The 20,115-nt window shown below is 41.8% G+C and overlaps 1 protein-coding gene across 3 annotated transcripts in view; it reads left to right on the top strand.

Annotated features, from left to right (window-relative positions):
- The window catches only part of COL27A1 (collagen type XXVII alpha 1 chain), a 752,882-nt gene that overhangs the window by 535,789 nt on the left and 196,978 nt on the right, over positions 1 to 20,115 (top strand). For all 3 annotated transcript variants that reach the window (XM_077478787.1, XM_077478785.1, XM_077478786.1), the window contains exons 36-37: positions 1,635 to 1,688; positions 9,662 to 9,769. In XM_077478787.1, the coding sequence (XP_077334913.1) occupies positions 1,635 to 1,688; positions 9,662 to 9,769 (162 nt within the window). The remainder of the gene's footprint in view (positions 1 to 1,634; positions 1,689 to 9,661; positions 9,770 to 20,115) is intronic.

The raw sequence follows: 20,115 nt of genomic DNA, 5'->3' as shown, positions 1-20,115 counted from the left end.
GAGACCAAAATTGAGCTCTTTGGCATTAACTTGACTAGCCGTGTTTGCAGGAAGAAAAAATGCTATTACTCTAAGAACATCATCCCTACAGTCAAGCACAAAGGTGGAAACATTAGGCTTTGGGGCTGTTTCTCTGCTAAAGGTACAGACAATTTTGCCACACTAAGGGGCCGATGGATGGGGTCATGTATTGTAAAATCTTTGAGAACCTTCTTCCCTCAGCCAGAACACTAAAGATGGGTCTTCCAGCGTGACAAGTCCTGTTTTGCTTGGGGATCAAATACTTATTTTACTCACTGAACTGCAACTTAATTTATAGCATTTGTTTTATGTGTTTTTTTCTGTATTTTGGTTGATATTCTGTCTCTATCATTTAACCACTTCCATACCAGGCCTATTCTGGCATTCCTCTTCTACATGTAAAAATTATAATTTTTTTGCTAGAAAATTACTCAGAACCCCCAAACATTATATATGGTTTTTTTTTTAGCAGAGACCCTAGGGAATAAAATGGCGATCGTTGCAACTTTTTATGTCACGCGGTATTTGCGCAACAATTTTTTCAAACGCATTTTATTTTTTAGGGGAAAAAAACTGTTCCATGCATTAAAAATAACAACACAGTAAAGTTAGTCCAATTTTTAGTAAAATGTGAAAATGTTTGCACTAGTAAATAGATGGCACCAAAGTTTGGTACTTAAAAATCTTCATAGACGACAATTTAATTTTTTTTACAGGTTACCAGTTTAGAGTTACAGAAGAGGTCTAGTGCTAGAATTGTTGCTCTCTCTCTAACGCACAGGGCGATACCTCACGTGTGTGATTTGAACGTGCTTACATATGCTGGGGCGACTTTCGCATGCGTTCGTTTCTGTGCGCGAGCACACAAGGGACGGGGGCTCTTTCTTTTTTTTTCATTTGTCTTTTTTTTTTTTTTTTGCTTAAAACATTTTATTTTTACACTTTCTGTTCAAAAAAAAAAAAATGTTATCAAACATTCCTTGCATTAGGAATGGTGCATGACAAGTCCTCTTTATGGAGAGATCTGGGGATCTATAAGACCCCAAATCTCTCCTCCAGGCTGGAAAGATTGAGATTAAAAAAAAAAAAAAATGAATGATCCCGTTCTTTCCAGCCGAGTTCTCAGCTTTGTTTACTTCCGCCGACTGGAAGTGGCATCATAACATTGTGCCCAGGCCTCCGAAGGTCATAGAGATGACTGCGAATCATCTGGTCACCTAAAATCTCTATGATCTCTATGATCAACATCTGGTGGCAGATTCTTTTCCAGTTCACCGATCCCACGGGCAAGCCCAGGGCAGCAGGCAGCAAGAAGGGGGATGTCCCCTCCCGCCACCTGTAAGAATGATCAAGCAGCTGAACTGCCACTATGATTGTTCTCACGGTGCACAGAATCACCAGCTGTAAAAAATATCTAAATGATATCTAATATCTAAATGATGCCTGGGCTGGAAGTGTTTAAAATCCACTTATGATAAAAATTATAGACCCTTCATTTCTTTGTAAGCGGGCAAATTTACAAAATCTGCAGAGGATTAATAATTTTTCCCACTGTGTGTATATATGTATATATAATGTAAACTTTCTTAAAACAAGCATTCTTATTTTTACAGGGGGACACAGGCCTGGAGGGGGACAATGGTATGATGGGCCCTGATGGAATGAAGGTATGTAGCAGGATAGAGCATCTCAGTCACTTGAGAAAGGGGTTTTTACTCCGAAACGTTGTGATTTCCACCTCCGTCTCATCTTGAGTATCTGTTTTTTGGTATCTATCCATGTGTATTGATGATTGGTATTTACTGTACTATTAGCCTGTATCTCCTTGTTCAAATGAAAATGTTGCTTGTAGCTGAGAGATTGTGTTTGTCTAAATAGGAGCTGTGGGAGATCCTGTGCATGTACTCTAGTGCACTATTTTGTCTGTATATGTTGCTTTCTTTCACAAATATATGAAAATCAAAACATACCAGTTTTTTGCACCTAATTAATTCCTGAAAAATATTATGGCACTTTGGGGATTAACATTTTAGAGGTCTGTTTATCAGGGCTTTCACCCAAGATTCATACATTGTTTACATTAGATTTATATAGTGTGATTCTTGGGTGAAACATTGTTACATAGATTGGTTCGGGTTCACACCAGAACATACCGAACAGGCAAAAAATTTGGAAGAACACATGAACACCATTAAAGTTTGTGACACGAACATGAAAAATCAAAAGGGCCCATTTTAAAGGCTTATATGCACGTTATTGTCATAAAAAGTTTGGGGACCCGAGTCCTGCCCCAGGGGACATGTATCAATACATAAAAATGTTTTTAAAACGTCCCTTTTTTTATTCGGGAGAAATTATTTTTTTAATGCTTAAAGTGAAGCAATAAAAATGAAATATGTCTTTAAATATCATGCCATAAAAGCCATACCTGACCCTTCAGGTCTGATATGAAAATTAAGGGTAACCCTATGCCAAATTTAAACAAAATGGCATAGGGGCCCCCTCCAAAATCCATACTAGACCCTTCAGGTCTGGTATGGATTTTAAACAGAACCCTATGCCACAAAAAAAAGTGTCAAAAATGGTAAAAAAAAAAAGACAGCTTGGGAAAAGTCCTTTATTAAATAATGAAAAAACGTCCCATAATGTAAATCCCCGTGGCATCAGAGTAGGGCAGGGTCACCCGTTTACATCACTAGGTGGCCCCACCCTCAGCTATATAACAATTGTAACCCAGAAGAAGCATCAGTTGGCAGGAGCCTCCCATGGAGGCAGAACAGTTGCGGCTTTTTTTTTTTTTTTTCTTTTTTCGGTCCGTCGGGCGACAGGGATGTACATTGCGGGACATATTTTTTATTAAAAGACTTGTCCCAAGCTGTCTCTTGTCTTTTTTACAATTTTTTACACTTTTCTTTATCATATATCATAGAACACAGAGCCTTAAGTATTTACTTAGTGGGTTATAGCTGCCTTCAGGTGTTGACACTGGCACTCAATACAGGAAGTTGACTCTCCTATATAACCCCTCCTCCTTCCAGGAGTTTTTTGGCCAGTGTCTAAAGGTGTTGGCACGAGTGAAGATGTGCTCTGCTGAGCTCCAGGAGGGATCCATGCTGGATTTAAAAAGCCTTCACAACCGGATCCACCCCGCCACTGCGGCTCCAGGATGGTACGCAGGCCTCACATAGAAGAACAAGGTTTTGCCTGTAACGCTCCTTTTTGAGGGCTGGACCCTAGGAACCAGGACTCTTTTTGGTCATGATACATTACCTAAAGCTGTCCTGAGGGGTGCTATACATGGTCCAAAGGAGTGGAACCCCTATTAAAAGGGCCCCAGTCTTTGAAGGTTTAACCATGCTGCTCGCCATGATGGGTGAAGTTTGGATCTGTCTGTTTACAGCAGTATCCTACAGTGAAGAAAAGGTAAGAGGAAAACATAGGAACTGCAAAGTCCACCTATGACTTTTCTTTCAATTATATTAAAACTCCTCTAGAGGGAGGTTTAGACCCTGTTTAAATCTGTGCTAATACAGCGTGTGTCTCAGCAGCTGAAGAGGGGGTCTTCTCTCCCCCTAAATGGGGAAACCAAGTGGATAGGGGTACATGTTATGTTTAAACAAGCATAAATTCTGAAAAGCTGATAAAAAAGGCTGTGTAAATCCCCTTCCCCCCCCCTCCCCCGCCTCCCCTCCGAGGTGACTCCTGTTAAAGCACAGGAAAGGGTGTGACGCATCAGGCTCACACCTGAAAAAAAATTAAAGCTGATACTCTGGTAAACAGACAGTGTCTATCAGAGCAGCTGAAGCAAGGCTGCCACAGGACACAGAAGCGCTGGTGCACATGAGGGGTTTACACAGGCATTTGCAGTACAGGAAAAAACTTATTGTTTAGCATTAGATCATTCTATGCTACCACTGTTTTTCCTACTATTGTTCAAATAAATAGAACAGTTAGAGTACCTTTGCTTTTTGTGCTTTGCACTATGGCTTCAAGGCTTACTGCTAAGGCACCAAAACCACCCCCAGGAGCAGGGAATTCCATACATGCCTCCACATTGTCATCCTCTCTGGAGATACCTGACATGGCAAGCCCCAGGGTGAGTCATTGGAAGCAATTGGTGGTGCAACTGCTTCTCACACTTCAGCCCCTGTATACGTGACTGAAGATGCATCTTCCTCCATTAAAGGGGCTAAAAAGCATGCTAGATCCCTCTCTCCCACTCCAAACCCCTTGCCAGGGGAACAGCAGGGACAAGGTGAGGTATTACCCTCAAACGATCGGGAAAAACAAACCTCTGAGGCGGAAACAACAGTTGAAGTTTCAGCTTCACAATCTGAGGTACAAATCCTTACGGACATGGTTCGCTCCACTTTCATGCTACCCCTATCAGAGTTAGCTGAAAGTCTGGTTTCTTCTTTGGGTTCCTTGAAACCTTCAGAACCAGTGCATGCGTTTCCAGTCCACACATTAATAGAAGCTTATTTATACCGAATGGGTTCATCCGTATAAGCATTTTCTCCCCCCAAAGAGATTCTCAGTTCTCTATCCTATGGAGGAAAAATTCACCAAAATAATGGAAAGTTCCAGCAGTAGATGCTGCGATTTCCAGTGTGAATAAAAGTTTAACTTGACCAGTGGACAATGCATAAATGCTAAAGGATCCAACAGATAAAAAGTTGGAATTCCTGTTAAAATCCTCTTTTTTTTTTCTTTAGCAGGTACCGTTGCTCAGCCTGCAATTGCAGCTATAGTTCTCTGTCAGTCCTTAAAAGACCGGTTCACAGAGGCCCTTAATGAGCTCCCTGCACAACAGGCCAGTGAGTTGGCCAATTTACCCAAAGCATTATGTTTTGCCATAGCTGCTATAAATGATTCTATTCACCAGGCATCTCGCCTTGCACTTCTGCTGGTACACATGTGTAGGACCCTTTGGCTAAAGGGTTCGTCTGCCAAAGCACCCTGCAAAAACCTACTGTCTAGTTTCCCATTTCATGGGGAGCGACTAGTTGGCGATGATTTGGATAAATACATCCAAACAATTTCCAGTGGAAAAAGTACTCTTTTGCCAGTCAAAAGAAAGTATAAATGTCCTTCATTTAAACAGACTTTCTCTCCTGTGCCAAGCGCATCCGCCTCTAGGCAGTGGCGATGGCTTCCACCGTCAGATTCCAGAGGAAAATCGCAGGGTCAGGCCCAGGCTCAAAGGAAGACCTGGAGCCACAAGACTACAAAGCAGAATACTAATACCTTTTCATGAAGAGGCGTCTCCCCTCACCAAGGTAAGGGGAAGACTTCTGAAAAACTCAGGGAAACTCAGGACAGACGGGCTCTAGGATACAAACTAGAGTCTCGGGAGTTTCCACCATCTCGTTTTCTGATATCAAATGTTCCCAAGGATTCAGGGAACAGACAATCCCTGTTTCAAGCATTAGACCGATTATTGACTCAAGGGGTAATCATACAGATCCCCACAGAAGAACAAGGTTTAGGTTGCTGTTCAAACTTTTTACGGTACCAAAACCAAATGGAAATGTCGGGCTCATTCTGGATCTAAAAAATCTAAATCGGTTCCTAAAAATTTGCTCATTTCGAATGGAGTCGATCAGGTCAGTGGTCTCCATCCTACAAGGTGGAGAATGTCTGGCGTTCATTGACATCAGGAATGCTTTTCTGCATGTCCCTATATTTCCCGCTCACCAAAGGATTCTGCGATTCGAAGTGGAACAACGGCACTTTCATTTTGCGGCCTTACCCTTTGGGCTAGCCACAGCACCATGGGTATTCACAAAAATACTCTAGCTAGGTTGAGGGCACAGGGCATAACAGTGTTGGCGTACCTAGACGATCTATTGTTAATAGACCAGTCAGTGACTCACTTAAAGCAAAGCGTACACATTACAACCAGTTACCTGGAAAGTCTCGGTTGGATCCCTAAAACCAGTAAGAAGGCTGGATTATTTAGGCCTGATCATAGATACAGCCCAGAAAAGGGTGTTCTTGCCTCCAGCAAAGATCAGCTCCATACAAGAGCTGGTATGGATGGTCAGGCCAAAAGCAAATCCTTCAATTCGCCTTTGCATGAGGTTGTTAGGAAAGATGGGAGCTTTGTTTGAAGCAGTCCTCTATGCCCAGTTCGATTCAAGACTGTTGCAAAACAGAATCCTCTCTGCTTGGAACAAGACGATCCGAGATATGGACTTGTCAATGCGGCTGTCCCCAAGAGTGTCTCAAAGCCTCATTTGGTGGTTACAAAGTCAGAATTTGCTGAAGGCTGGGGAGTGGTACTAGAAGAGACGACTGTCCAGGGAAGTGGTCAAAACTTCGAAAGAGCCCTGCCCATCAACATCCTAGAGATTCGGGCAGTGTACTTGGCTCCGAAAACCTGGACCTCCAAGTTAAGTTAAAGAATTGTTCAATCCTACAATGCCACAGCTGTGGCCTATATCAATCGCCAAGGGGGCACCAAGAGTTTCTCAGCTCAGAGAAAGGTGAACCATATCCTAACTTGAGCAGAAAGGAATGCTCCATCCCTATCGGCAGTTTTCATTCCGGAAGTAGAGAATTGGCAGGCAGACTATCTAAGTCACCAGCAGTTATTCCCAGGGGAATGGTGTCTTCACCCCGAAGTGTTTCGGGCTGTTTGCCAAAGAGGGGGACTCCAGACATAGATCTTCTGGTGTCCAGATTCAACATGAAGTTAGTCAACTTTGTGTCCAGAACAAGGGATCCACTCGCATATGGAACAAATGCGCTGGTAACCCCCCGTAAGATCAGTTTTTACTGATCAATGCTTTTCCCCCGATTCAGTTGCTTCCTCGACTTCTTTGCAGGAGCAAGCTGGAAAGAAAGCCGGTAACTCTGGTAGCACCAGCATGGCCCAGAAGGTCATGGTACACAGAGATCGTAAAGATTGACAGTGGAGGGTCCTTGACCTCTCCCACGAAGGCCAGACCTGCTATTGCAGGGGCCAATATTTCATCCTAATTTAGGAACTCTAAATTTAATGGCTATTAAAACCCACATTCTGAGGAAGGGTAGGCTTTCCAGGTCTGTTATCTCAACTTTAATCAATGAAAGGAAACCAGTTTCCAGAGTTGTATATTATAGTATAGTTTGGAAAGTTTGTTTCCTGGTGTGAATCCAAGGGTTGGCACCCTCAGAGATATATTATAGGCAGAATCCTTGCCTTCCTACAATTGGGCATAGAGATGAAGTTGGCCCTAAGTACTATTAAGGGCCAAGTCTCAGTATTATTGTTTTTTATTTCAAAGACTGTTTGCTACTCATTCTTTAGTCTGGGGTTTTATGCAAGGGTGATACGGATTAATCCGCCAGTTAAATCACCTTTAACCGCTTGGATTTCGTTTTGTCTGTGCTACAAAAACCGCCATTTGAACCATTACAGCATGTTCCCTTAGTCCTCCTGACTAGGAAGCTGATATTCTTGCTTGCTGTATCCTCAGCAAGGAAGGTTTCAGAATTGGCTGCTCTTTCTTGTAAAGAGCCATATTTCATTATTTATGAGGACAGAGTGGTGTTACGCCCTCGTCCAGGCTTTTTGCCAAAAGTGGTTTCAGGCTTTCATCTGAATTAAGATATTGTCCTGCCATCGTTTTTCCCAAAACCATGTTCCAGGGAAGCAAAGTGACTCCATTGTCTTGATGTAGTGAGAGCAGTGAAAATCTATTTTAAAAAAACTGCTCAGATTCGTAAGACTGATGTCTAGTTATTCTACCAGAGGGTCCTAAAAAAGGACAGGCAGCGTTGAAATCCACTGTTGCTAAGTGGATTCGGCAAGTTATACTTCAAACTTATGATTTAAGGGGTAAGTTAATTCAAGTTAAGGCACAGACTACCAGAGCGGTTAGTGCTCCTTGGACACCAGACCTCCTTTGCTCAGATCTGCAAGGCCACAACTTGGTCTTTGGTCCATACATTCACAAAAGTTTACCAAGTGGATGTAAGAAGGAATGAGGATATTGCCTTTGGGTGCAGTGTGCTGCAGGCAGCAGTATAAGTCCTCAAGGTCTGGGGGTGCCCTACGGTTGTGTCTCCCTCTCCTCAAGTAGCATTGCTATGGGATGTCCCACTAAGTATATACTTAAGGCTCTGTGTTCTATGCTGTACGATAAAGAAAATAGGATTTTTATAACAGCTTACCTGTAAAATCCTTTTCTTGGAGTACATCATAGGACACAGAGGACACGCCCCTCTTCTTTTATGGGGTTTAAGTATATCGCTTAGATTGATGGCTACAAAAACTGAGGTACTCCTGGAAGGAGGTGGGGTTAAATAGGAGTGTCAACTTCCTCTATTGGGTGTGCCAGTGTCAACACCTGAAGGTAGCTATAACCCACTAAGTAAATAAGGCTCTGTGTCCTATGATGTACTCCAAGAAAAGGATTTTACAGGTAAGCCGTTATAAAAATCCTATTTTTTTTGTGAAATGGTAGGGGTACAATGTACCCCATTACCAATTCACATGGGGGGCTGGGATCTGGGGGCCCCCTTGTTAAAGGGGGCTTCCAGATTCTGATAAGCCCCCCCGCATGCATACCCCCACAACCACTGGGCAAGGGTTGCAGGGATGAGGCCCTTGTCCCCTTCAACACAGGGACAAGCCAAAGCACCCTCCCCATGTTGAGGGCATGTGGCCTGGTACGGTTCGGGGGGGGGGGGGGCGCTCTTTTTCTGCAGCCTGGCAGGTTGCATTCTTGGATAAGGGTCTGGTATGGATTTTGGGGGGTACCCCTATGCCATTTTTTTTTCGTAATTTTGGCGCAGGGTTCCCCTTAAAATCCATATCATTCAGGTCTGGTATGGATTTTGGGGGGGACCCCTACGCCATTTCTTTTTAAACTTGGCACAGGGTTCCCCTTAATTTCCATTCCAGACCTAAAGGGCCTGGTATGGATTTTTTTTTTTACATTTTTGGTTTCGGGGTTCCCCTTAATATTCATACCAGACCCAAAGGGCCTAGTAATGGGGGGGACCCATGCCCTTTTTTTCAATGAGTTTTATCTATATTGCCGGGGCCCGACAATACATTACAGCCGCGATCAGTTTTAAATGACAATTTTTCCTTTAGAAATGTCATCTTGCTACAGTACTGTTCTAAACACAGGAAAAATGTGCCACTTTACAGACATACTATAGACACTCCCCAGGCACGCTATTTAAAGGAATATTTCATTTTTATTGTTTCACTTTAAGCATAATAACAATCACTGCTCCTTAAAAAAAACTGCGTTTTTTGAAAAAAAAATTGTATTGATGCATTGCACTTTTTATGACAATAACTTGCATATAAGCCTTTAAAATGAGCACTTTTGATTTTTCATGTTAGTGTCCCATAGACTTTAACGGTGTTCTAGCGGCTTTCAAATTTTTCCCTGAACATGGCATATTGTTCGGTGTTCTCAGAACATCTGAACAACCAATGTTCAGCCCGAACTTATGCTTGGGCCGAACCGTTCGCCCATCCCTAGTAGAAACTGCAATTTACAATATTTTATTGTAAAAATGGGTTATAAACATTTTCTGAAGTATTTAGCTGCAAAAGTAAGGAAGTTTACACTAGAATATAGGTAGTGGGTATATTGAAATGTACAGCAATCACCTCTATGGTTACTTCTTAAAGGGGGAAAAGGGTGAACCGGGACCAGACGGGGAGAAAGGAGAAAAGGGTGCCATTGGATTGGTCGGAAAAGATGGGCCCCCAGGTCTCAGTGGTCTTCCAGGCATCAGAGTGAGTATGCATTTTCTTTTATCCTCTTTCACATTACCTGCTGTGTTCCTCATCTATTAAGGGACATCGTTATATACAAAGTGGTTGGATAAAATTTATTTCAAACTTTCAGAAAAGTGAGATTACTCCATCAGCCAAGGATTATTGTACATCTTTATTTCCACATTGGCAGTAATTGTCATCTTTTTTCCCATTATTGTATTTTTCCAGCATAGATAAGGCCATTAAATTCCTTGACTGGTGACAGATTAATGGTCGTATTTATCTATTGTGGACTGTGCTGTAACTACAACAGTATAGGTCCAGGGGCAGCACTGACCTTTGCAGGAAATCCTCTTCCCTAAGAGGCCACTTTATGTATATATTACTGACATCCATGTTGTTGTATATTGTGTTGTTAAATCATGTCATGTTATACAATCTTCTGCCCCCAAATTTGATGTATGGCCCTAAGAAATAAGCTGGTCGAAGCCCCATGGAAAGGACAGTTCTTCGAAATTTTATTCTAACTCTTTGTTATAAAGTGTTGACAATATTTGCTGCATGTCCTACTTGTTTTCATATATTTTTACTTGTGGTGAGATTGTGCAGTGCAACCCTATTAATGTCTATGGTCCCGTTTTCTATCAGTATTATCGTATTTAATTTAAATGGTGAAATCATCCAGCAATAGTTTAATTCTGAAAATACTGCAGATTTTGCGTAAGTCAGGAATTCCACTTTGTTTACTGTAATCTGAACTCGGAGTACCACAATTAGATTTCACGCATATCCTCATATGTTCATTGGGAATGTCTGTTCCCTGATGTCGGTGCTCTGCAATCTACTCACTTTCTATTTGCTCCATCTTCAGTCAGATTCAGACTTCAAGGCAAATATTAGTTACATAGTTAGATTGAAAAAAGACACAAGTCCATCTAGTTAATCTGATTTGATTGGTGAAGATTAGAAACTTCTTAGAACTGACACATTTATTACACTATTGTTGACAAATATCAACACTGCGTTTGTATATATTTACGTACAGCCTCAGCTCATCCACCCAATCCTGGGTTACCAGATAACAACAAAAGTACTCCCAGCAACCACAGTTTTAATTGCACACAATTACCCTTCAGATTCAGCACTCATCAGAAACACCAGACCCGCATTTCTGAAGGACTTGTTTTTTTGCCTCCTGATGAACAGTTCTCTAGTTAATCACCTGTAGAACAGCATTTGCCCCATTGTGTCCTCCTTCCTAGCTCTTTGGTCACTCTCAAGATCCACAACAACACAGCTAAATGGGATTGCAGCTTCAAGTCACCTGGAACTTTCCACCTCTCCTCCAGTATATCGGACAGGGACATGATACACAGCATAGTGTAAACATAACCCTAATAAAAAACCAACACAAACATAACTTGCTGGAAAAAAAAGTTCATGCATTAAAAAAAACAGTAAAGTTAGCCCAATTTTTTTGCACAATTTGAAACATGTTACGCCGAGCAAATAGATACCTAACATGTCACGCTTCAAAATTGCACACTCTAGTTGAATGGTGTCAAACATGGGTACGTAACCACTTCCCGTCCGTCCTATAGCAGAATGACGAGCTGGAAGTGGTTCTGCTATCCTAACTGGGCGTCATATTACGTCCAGCAGGATAACATGCCGGCGTGCGCGGCGATCGCGAGTGCAGCATGTTAATCTCCAATCGTGATAAGAAGCCTCTGCCAGAGGCTTCTTACCTCGTGATCAGCTGTGACCATCGCGTGAACCCGGAAGTGGCGGTAAATGGCATTCCTCGGTACGTGCTGACAGGGAGAGATGATTGGCAGCTCTCCCTGTCAGAAGGGGGTTCTGTGCTGATAATCAATGTGCCAATCGTCTGCCAATCAGTGCCCAGCAGTGCACCAATAATAAAGTCTGAAAAGCCCACAACAGTGCCAATCAGTGCCCATTACAGTGCCAATCAATGCCCAGCAGTAACACCTGTCATTACCTGATCAGTACCTCATCGTCAGTGCTGCCCATCACAGCCGCCTGCCAGTGCCTATCACAGCCACTTATCAGTGCCCATCAGTACTGCATATCAGTGCCGCCTATTGGTGCCCACAGTGTTGCAGATCAGTACCTATCAGTGCCCATCAATTGTACATATCAGTTCCTCCTCTTCGGTGCCTATCAGTGCCCATCAGAGCCGATTCATCAGTGCCTGTCAGTGAAATGGAAAACTAAATTTTATGACAAACTAAGAAAAACGTTTTTTTTCTTCAAAAATGTTGGTCTATTTTAGTTTGTTTAGCAAAAAATAAAAACCTCATAGTTGATCAAATACCTCCAAAAGAAAGCTCTGTCTGTGGGAAGAAAATTATAAAAATTTTGTTTGGGTACAGAGTTGCATGACTGCACAATTGTCATTCAAAATGTGACAGCGCTGAAAGCTGAAAATTGTCCTGTGCAGGAAGGGGCGAAAGTGCCTGGTATTGAAGTGGTTAAAAATCCCCATAGGCCACGCTTTAAAATGTTTTACTGGTTACATGTTTTGAGTTACAGAAGAGGTCAAGGGCTAGAATTATTGCTCTCATTCTAACGTTTGTGGCAATAGCTCATGTGTGGATTAAACACAGTTTACATATGTGGGCGCGATTTACGTATGTGTTCGCTTCTGCATGCGAGCACACGGGGACAAGGGCGCTTTACATTTTTTGTTTATTGTTAATTCTCCTTTTATTTTTCTAGTTTGACACTTTCTTTTTAAAACTTTTTTTTTTGTCACTTTTATTCCTATTACAGGGAATGTAAACATCCCTTGCAATAGGAATAAGCATAACAGGTCCTCTTTACAGTGAGCTCTGGGGTCAATAGGTCCCCACTTCTCACCTCTAGGCTGGGAAGGCTAAAATCAAAAAAAGAAAAAAAAAAGAAAAAAAAAAAAGATCTCGGCTTCCCAGCCGAGGCAGCGCCATTTTTTCAAATGCAGAGACCGGGCGTGATCATAGAGACTCCGGGTACCATCTGGTCTGCCAGAAATCTCTATCGTTAGTATCCAGCGCCAGCGGTTCCCTTCTCCGACTCACCGATGGCAGGGGTGAGTCGCTAAAAGCACTGGAGGGCGGCAGGAGGGGGGGCATGTCCCCTCTTGCCACCTGTAAGAACAATGAAGTGGCTGAACAGCCACTATGATGATCCTTATGGTGTAGGGAATCGCTGGCTGAAAAAGACATCTGAATGATGTCTGTAGTGGAGGATATCATTCAGATATCATCGCTCAAACTCGATGTGGGGCGGTCGGGAGGCGGTTAATAAGCCTTTTATGCTGGAATTTTGCCACCCAGGTTTGGCTTTATTTTTTTTTGTTTGTTGCTGAATAGAATACACAGGCTAATTACTCCTAATTTAATATATTCTTTGAGCACTCCCACTTTTTTTCTTTAATTTTTGTGTCCAGGATATTCTCCCATCTAATATCATGAAGTATGGAGTGCAGTTTGGTAAAATGGCTTTTTTGTCCTAGCCTCGTGTCTCCTTTTTCTATGATTTACGGTGAAGATAACTACCCTGAGATCACTATTACTCAAGGTACCCCTGTGCTGTTTGTTATTAGTAGGTCAAGCAGAGCTGTATTTCTAGTTGGGGCATCTACCATCTGACACATGAAATTGTCCTGCAAGACATTCAGGAAATGACGAGCCATAGATGACTGGGCAGATGGAATTGCTCAATCAGTATCTGTATAATTGAAGTCCCTCATGATAATAATATTGCACAGCCTCATCCCCATTTCTAACTGTGAAAGGAGATTGGTCTCCTCTTCATCCTTCAGTTTAGGGGACCTGTAGCATAACCCCACTAATCTTTTTCCATTCGTTTTTTCTCTTGAAGCTCTAGCCACAAGGATTCTTCCTCTTCCCTTGTAATGTCATCAAATCACTCCTAACATACATGCCCCCCCCCCCCCCCCGTTCTACCGAACCTGTTTCTTTGAAATAGGGAATACAGTTAAAACGCTGCAATAGGAGCTGCCAAACCAGGTTTCTGTTGGACCCCTTTCACACTGAAGATGCTTTACAGGCATTTAAAAATAACGCCTGTAAAACGCCTGTAAACTACCTCCCCTGCCACCCCAGCGTACATGCATTTGCCTGGCTTCCCCAGTGTCCCTTCAGACAGGCTCAGGCTGCATGTTAAACTCCCTGGGGTCACATGCAGACCACAGGACACCCCTCATGTAGTGAAAGGGCCTGCCTGATTGGATAGATGGTATGTCACTAACTGAAAAATAAACCGCTGTGTTAGGAGGCTAAAAACTGGGTGAGGAACAGCCAAACTCTGCTACAAAGGTGAGGTTGTGGAAGACCGTTTTATGTCAGACTTCTATCATGTCATACCATCAGGAAGGCGCATGATTGGCCCAAACTTATTCAGATGCAGGACAATGACCCCAAACATACATCCAAAATTATTAAGATCTATCTTCAGTGTAAAGAACAAGGAGTCCTGGTTTGGCCCCCACGGAACTCTGATCTCAACATTGAGATTGTCTGGAATTACATGAAGAGACAGAAGGATTTGACGTAGCCACAGAAGATACACTATATTGTCAAAAGTATTGGGACACCTGCGTTTACACACACATGAACTTTAATGGCATCACGGTCATGTTGGAACAAGAAGGGGGTCATCCCTAAACTGTGATTATATGACAGTATTACATTGTATATCCCTGTATGTTGCGGTCGTTCAAGTGCTTATCTAATCGTTTCTAGAAACTATCGATGCTCCCCCACTGAGATCACCGCCTGTGGAAGGGAATTCCACATCCTTGCCACTCTTACAGTAAAGAACCCTCTACGTAATATAATGTTAAACCTCTTTAATGAGTGGCCACAAGTCTTGTTAAACTCCATTCTGCGAAAATGTTTTATCCCTATTGTGGGGTCACCAGTATGGTATTTGTATATTGAAATCATATTTTTACTTTTATTCAGAGAGAATAAGTTCAGTGCTTGCAACCTTTCCTCATAACTAATATCCTCCAGACCATTTATTAGCTTTGTTGCCCTTCTTTGTACTCGCTCTATTTCCAGTACATCCTTCCTGAGGACCGGTCCCCAGAACTGGACTGCATACTCTAGGTGCGGTGCATACCATTGCTGAGCCTATCATCTACTAGAACCCCCAGGTCCTTTTCCACCCTAGATTCCCCCAGAGGTTCTTTCCCCAGTGTATAGATTGCCTTCATATTTTTGCCACCCAAATGCATTATTTTACATTTTAATACATTGAACCTCATTTGCCATGTAGTTGCCCACCCCATTACATAGTTACATTGTCAGGTTGAAAAAAAGACACAAGTCCATCCAGTTCAACCATAAAAATAAAATAATTAAAAATATTGTGCTATCCAATATACCCAATTCTATACCCACAGTTGATCCAGAGGAAGGCAAAAAACCCCAGCAGAGCATGCTCCAATTTGCTACAGAAGGGGAAAAAAATTCCTTCCTGATCCCCCAAGAGGCAATCGGATTTTCCCTGGATTAACTGTACCTATAACTGTTAGTACCCAGTTATATTATGTACACTTAGGAAAGTATCCATGCCTTTCATAAAACAATCCACCTCTGGCGAGAGTCTATTCCACATTTTCACAGCTCTTACTGTGAAGAAACCTTTCCATATTTGGAGATGAAATCTCTTTTCCTCTAGACGTAAAGAGTGCCCCCTTGTCCTCTTTGTTGACCGTAAAGAGGATAACTCAACACCAAGTTCACTATATGGACCCCTTATATATTTGTACATGTTGATCGTATCCCCCCTTATTCTCCTCTTCTCAAGAGTGAATAAATTCAGTTCCTCTAATCTTTCCTCATAGCTGAGCTCCTCCATGCCTCTTATCAGTTTGGTTGCCCTTCTCTGCACTTTCTCCAGTTCCCCGATTATCCTTTTTGAGAACTGGTGCCCAAAACTGAACTGCATATTCCATATGAGGTCTTACTAATGATTTGAACAGGGGCAAAATGATATCTCTCTCTCTCTGGAGTCCATACCGCTCTTAATACAAGAAAGGACTTTGCTCGCTTTGGAAACCACAGCTTGGCATTGCATGTAATTATTGAGCTTATGATATACCAAAACCCCCGGATCCTTCTCCACCACAGATTCTCCCAGTTGTACTCCCCCTAGCATGTATGATGTATGCATATTCTTAGTCCCCAAGTGCATAACCTTACATTTCTCAACATTAAACCATATCTGCCACATAGTCGCCCAATTAGACAGTGCATTCAGGATCGGCTTATAAATTGGAGACATCCTGTAAGGATGTTATTCCACTGCATAGCTCAATGTCATCTGCAAAGACATGTTACTTATGATCCTAGACCCAATATCACTTATAAAGATATTAAAAAGTAAGGGTCCCTGCACTGAACCTTGGGGTACACCGCTGACCATTCATTTATTCAGTTCTTATCCTGCGGAGAAGTTATTGCCCTGCTTAGCTTAGTATCATCCGCAAATACAGAGATTTCACTGTTTACACCATCCTCCAGGTTGTTTATGAACAAATGAAATAGGATTGGTCCCAGCACAGAACCCTGGGGCAACTGCGCTACCCATCCCTGACCATTCTAAGTATTCCCCATTTATCACCACCCTCTGAACTCACCCTTGTAGCCAGGTTTCAATCCATGTACTCACCATATGGTCCATGCCAATGGACCTTATTTTGTACAGTAAACGTTTATGGGGAACTGTGTCAAATGCTTTTGCAAAATCCAAATACACCATGTCCACGGGCCTTCCTTTATTTAGATGGCAACTCGCCTCCTCATACAAGGTTAATGGATTGATTTGGCAAGAATGATTCTTCATGAATCCATACTGCAAATGATACCGTTCTCATTACTAAAATCTTGTATATTGTTCCTTATCATCCCCTCCAAGTTCACATACTATTGATGTTAGGCTAACTGGTCCGTAATTCTCAGGGATGTATTTTGGGCCCTTTTTAAATATTGGTGCTACATTGGCTTTTCTCCAATCACCTGGTACCATTCCAGTCAGTAGACTGTCAGTAAAAATTAGGAACAATAGTCTGGGAATTACTTGACTGAGTTCACTAAGTACCCTCGGATGCAAGCCATCTGGTCCTGGTGATTTATTAATGTTAAGTTTCCCAAGTCTAATTTTAATTCTGTCCTCTGTTAACCATGGAGGTGCTTCCTGTGATGTGTCATGAGGATAAACATTGCAGTTTTGGTTACTGAAGCCCCTTCATGAAGACTGAGGAGAAGAATAAATTCAATACCGTCGCCATCTCCCCATCCTTTGTAACCAGATGTCCTTCCTCATTCTTTATGGGGCCAATATGCTCTGTCCTCCCTTTTTTTACTGTTTACATACTTAAAGAATTTCTTGGGATTTTTTTTTGCTCTCCTCTGCTATGTGTCTTTCATGTTCTATCTTAGCCCTCCTTATTGCACCCTTACATTTCTTGTTGCATTCTTTATAAATTCTGAATGCTGATGATGATGATCCCTCAACCTTGTATTTTTGGAATTTTTACATTGGAGTTAAGCCATCCAGGATTTTTGTTCGCGCTTATAAATGTATTATCCAGTGGGATGCATTGGCTAATGCCCTTATTTAATATGCTCTTAAAGCAAACCCATCTTTTCTCTGTGTTCTTTGTTCCTAAGATTTTATCCAAATTTATGCCTTCTAGCAAGGCTTGTAGTTTGATTTGGATCAGTGCACAAAGCAAGGTCCATAAAAACAAGGATGAGCCGTTTGGAGTGGAGGAACTTGACTGGCCTGCACAGAGTCCTGACCCTAACCTGATAGAACACTGCAGGGATGAATTAAAGCAGAGACTGTGAGCCAGGCCTTCTTGTACAACATCAGTGCCTAACAACACAAATGCACTTCTGTAAGAACGATCAAACATTCCCATAGACACACTCCTAAACTTAGTGAACAGCCTTCACAGAAGAGTTGAAGCTGTTATAGCCACAAAGGGTGTACCAACTCAATATTGAACCCTATGGACTAAGACTGGGAAGCCATTAAAGTTCATATAAAGGTGTCCCAATACTTTTGACAATATAGTTTATAGCTTGGCTCTTTTTTGAATATCTGGACTGCATTTGCCTTTCACCAATCTGTTGGTACCATTCCAGTCAGTAAGTTTGCCTTTAAAAATTGGGAACAACGGTCTGGCAATAACATCGCTAAGCTCCTTGAGGACTCTCGGATATCATCTGGTCTTGATGATAAGAATGTATTCTTCTCCATGTCAGTTTTGACCAACTTCCCATGATTATCTTTTATGGGGCCAGAATGCACTGACCTAGCCTTTTTACTATTAATAGATATGAAAAAAAAAATGTTTTTACTCTCTTCAGAAATGTGTTTCTCAGTTTGTTGCCTTTGTGTTTTGCATTCTTTCTTTTTTAGTTTTGAAATAGCCAATATATTTTACCGGACCCCTTTTTCTCATTTATATGCCTTTTTAGCTTAGTATTTGGCCACCCAGCTTTAACTTGTGTTTTTTATTTGTTACCCAATGAAATGCACTACTGAATGTTGTTTAATATATCCATAAAGGGTAACTCCACTTTTGTGGGAGAAAAAAAAATAGCAAATAAAAAAAATAATATAGTGTATACAGTTGCGACACTAGTCATATTGTGATTGAATTACTTGTAATTGAATTACTAATGATACCACAAAGCAACTCGTTCACTCCTTGATTATTTCCCGCCTTGACTTCTGCAACTCTCTCCTTAATGGCCTACCCTTAAGCAGGCTATCCCCCCTTCAGTCTATTATGAATGCTGCTGCTAAACTAATACACCTCACTAATCGTTCCATAACTGCTGCCCCTCTCTGCCAATCCCTTCACTGGCTTCCCCTACCCCACCGTGTAAAATTCAAAATGCTAACCATAACATACAAAGCAATCCACAACCTCGCCCCCATCTACATCACCAACCTCATCTGCAGATATCACCCAAATTGTCCCCTCCGCTCCTCCGACAACCTCCTGCTTTCTAGCTCCCTTGTTACCTCCTCTCATGCTCGCCTTCAAGACTTCTCCAGAGCCTCTCCCATCCTCTGGAAATCCCTGCCCAAATCTGTCCGCTCAGCCCCTACCCTGTCCACCTTTAAGAGTTCCCTGAAAACTAATTTATTCAGGGAAGCCTATCCCACACCCACCTAACTGTCCCCAAGCTGCCCCCATCAAATCATTCTCTACAGCCATTACCTTTTGTACCACCACCCCCTCCCTTTAGAATGTAAGCTCTATGAGCGGGGCCCTCCTGTACCTTTTGTATTGTACTTTAATTTTTGTTGTCTCCCCTATACATTGTAAAGCGCTGCATAAACTGTTGGCGCTATATAAATCGTTAATAATAATAATAATAATTACTTATTAAAAGTTATTAAAAATTACCTTTCCTTTTCAATGTGCAGCTTGCTAATTTTCTGAAAATATAATGCAATATGGCTACCTGGAGGTGTTCTATACACAGAATGCGTACTGACCACCCCCCAGAAACATAATTTCTTGCTTGTGTGATTGGTTCACCAATTTTCACAGAAGTCTGTCCTCAGATACAAGTCAGATTTCAGGCATCCCCTGCAACAAAAATAAAATTTTTGGTGGGATACTTTCAATAGGAAATAACATCTAAAGGAATGCAGACCCAGCATATTTCCTCATTAGAGCCCTGCAGCTGCACAGCTGATTGATAATTATGAAACCACTCCCATTAGACTCACTTCCCCACATATATACAGACAAACGCACCCGGTTTTCTTCAGAATAAAAAAGGTAGGAATCTTCAACAAAGTTTGTTAAGTTTTGTATTGTACATAGATGACCCAGAGGGGAATGTTTTTTTTTCCTCAACAAAAGTGGAGTTATGCTTTAAAACACCCCCACATTTCTTTAGTGTTCTTTGAACAATAATTTAACTTTACTAAGCTGCAATCCATACTGCATGCTACTAAATGGGTTTAATTATTTTAAAATTGTATATTCTTTTCCAACCCACCAAGTCTCTTTCCTATCATTTACAGCAAACATGATTACTCTGTTATCACTGTTACCTAAGTTACCCGTAACTTCCACTAATACATTTAGCTCTGTGGTGTTTGAAATTAGCAAGTCCAATGGAGCATTATTTCTAGTTGTAGCTTCCATTTTAAAACTCAGTTGTCCTGCAATAGGTTCAAGAAATTACTAGCCTTAATTGTGCAGTTCCATCTGCCCAATCACTGTCAGGATAGTGATTGTCCTCCATGATTATAACATTGGCCCGTCTCCCTGCCATTTCTAACTTTGAAAGTAG

This window comes from Lithobates pipiens, unplaced genomic scaffold (assembly GCF_037356315.1).
Source record: "Lithobates pipiens isolate NorthernLeopardFrog02 unplaced genomic scaffold, aLitPip1_a1.2 Scaffold_1, whole genome shotgun sequence".
In the NCBI taxonomy this organism is placed as follows: domain Eukaryota; kingdom Metazoa; phylum Chordata; class Amphibia; order Anura; family Ranidae; genus Lithobates; species Lithobates pipiens.
Note: the sequence above shows the minus strand (reverse complement) of the source record. Positions and strands in the feature narration are given on the sequence as shown.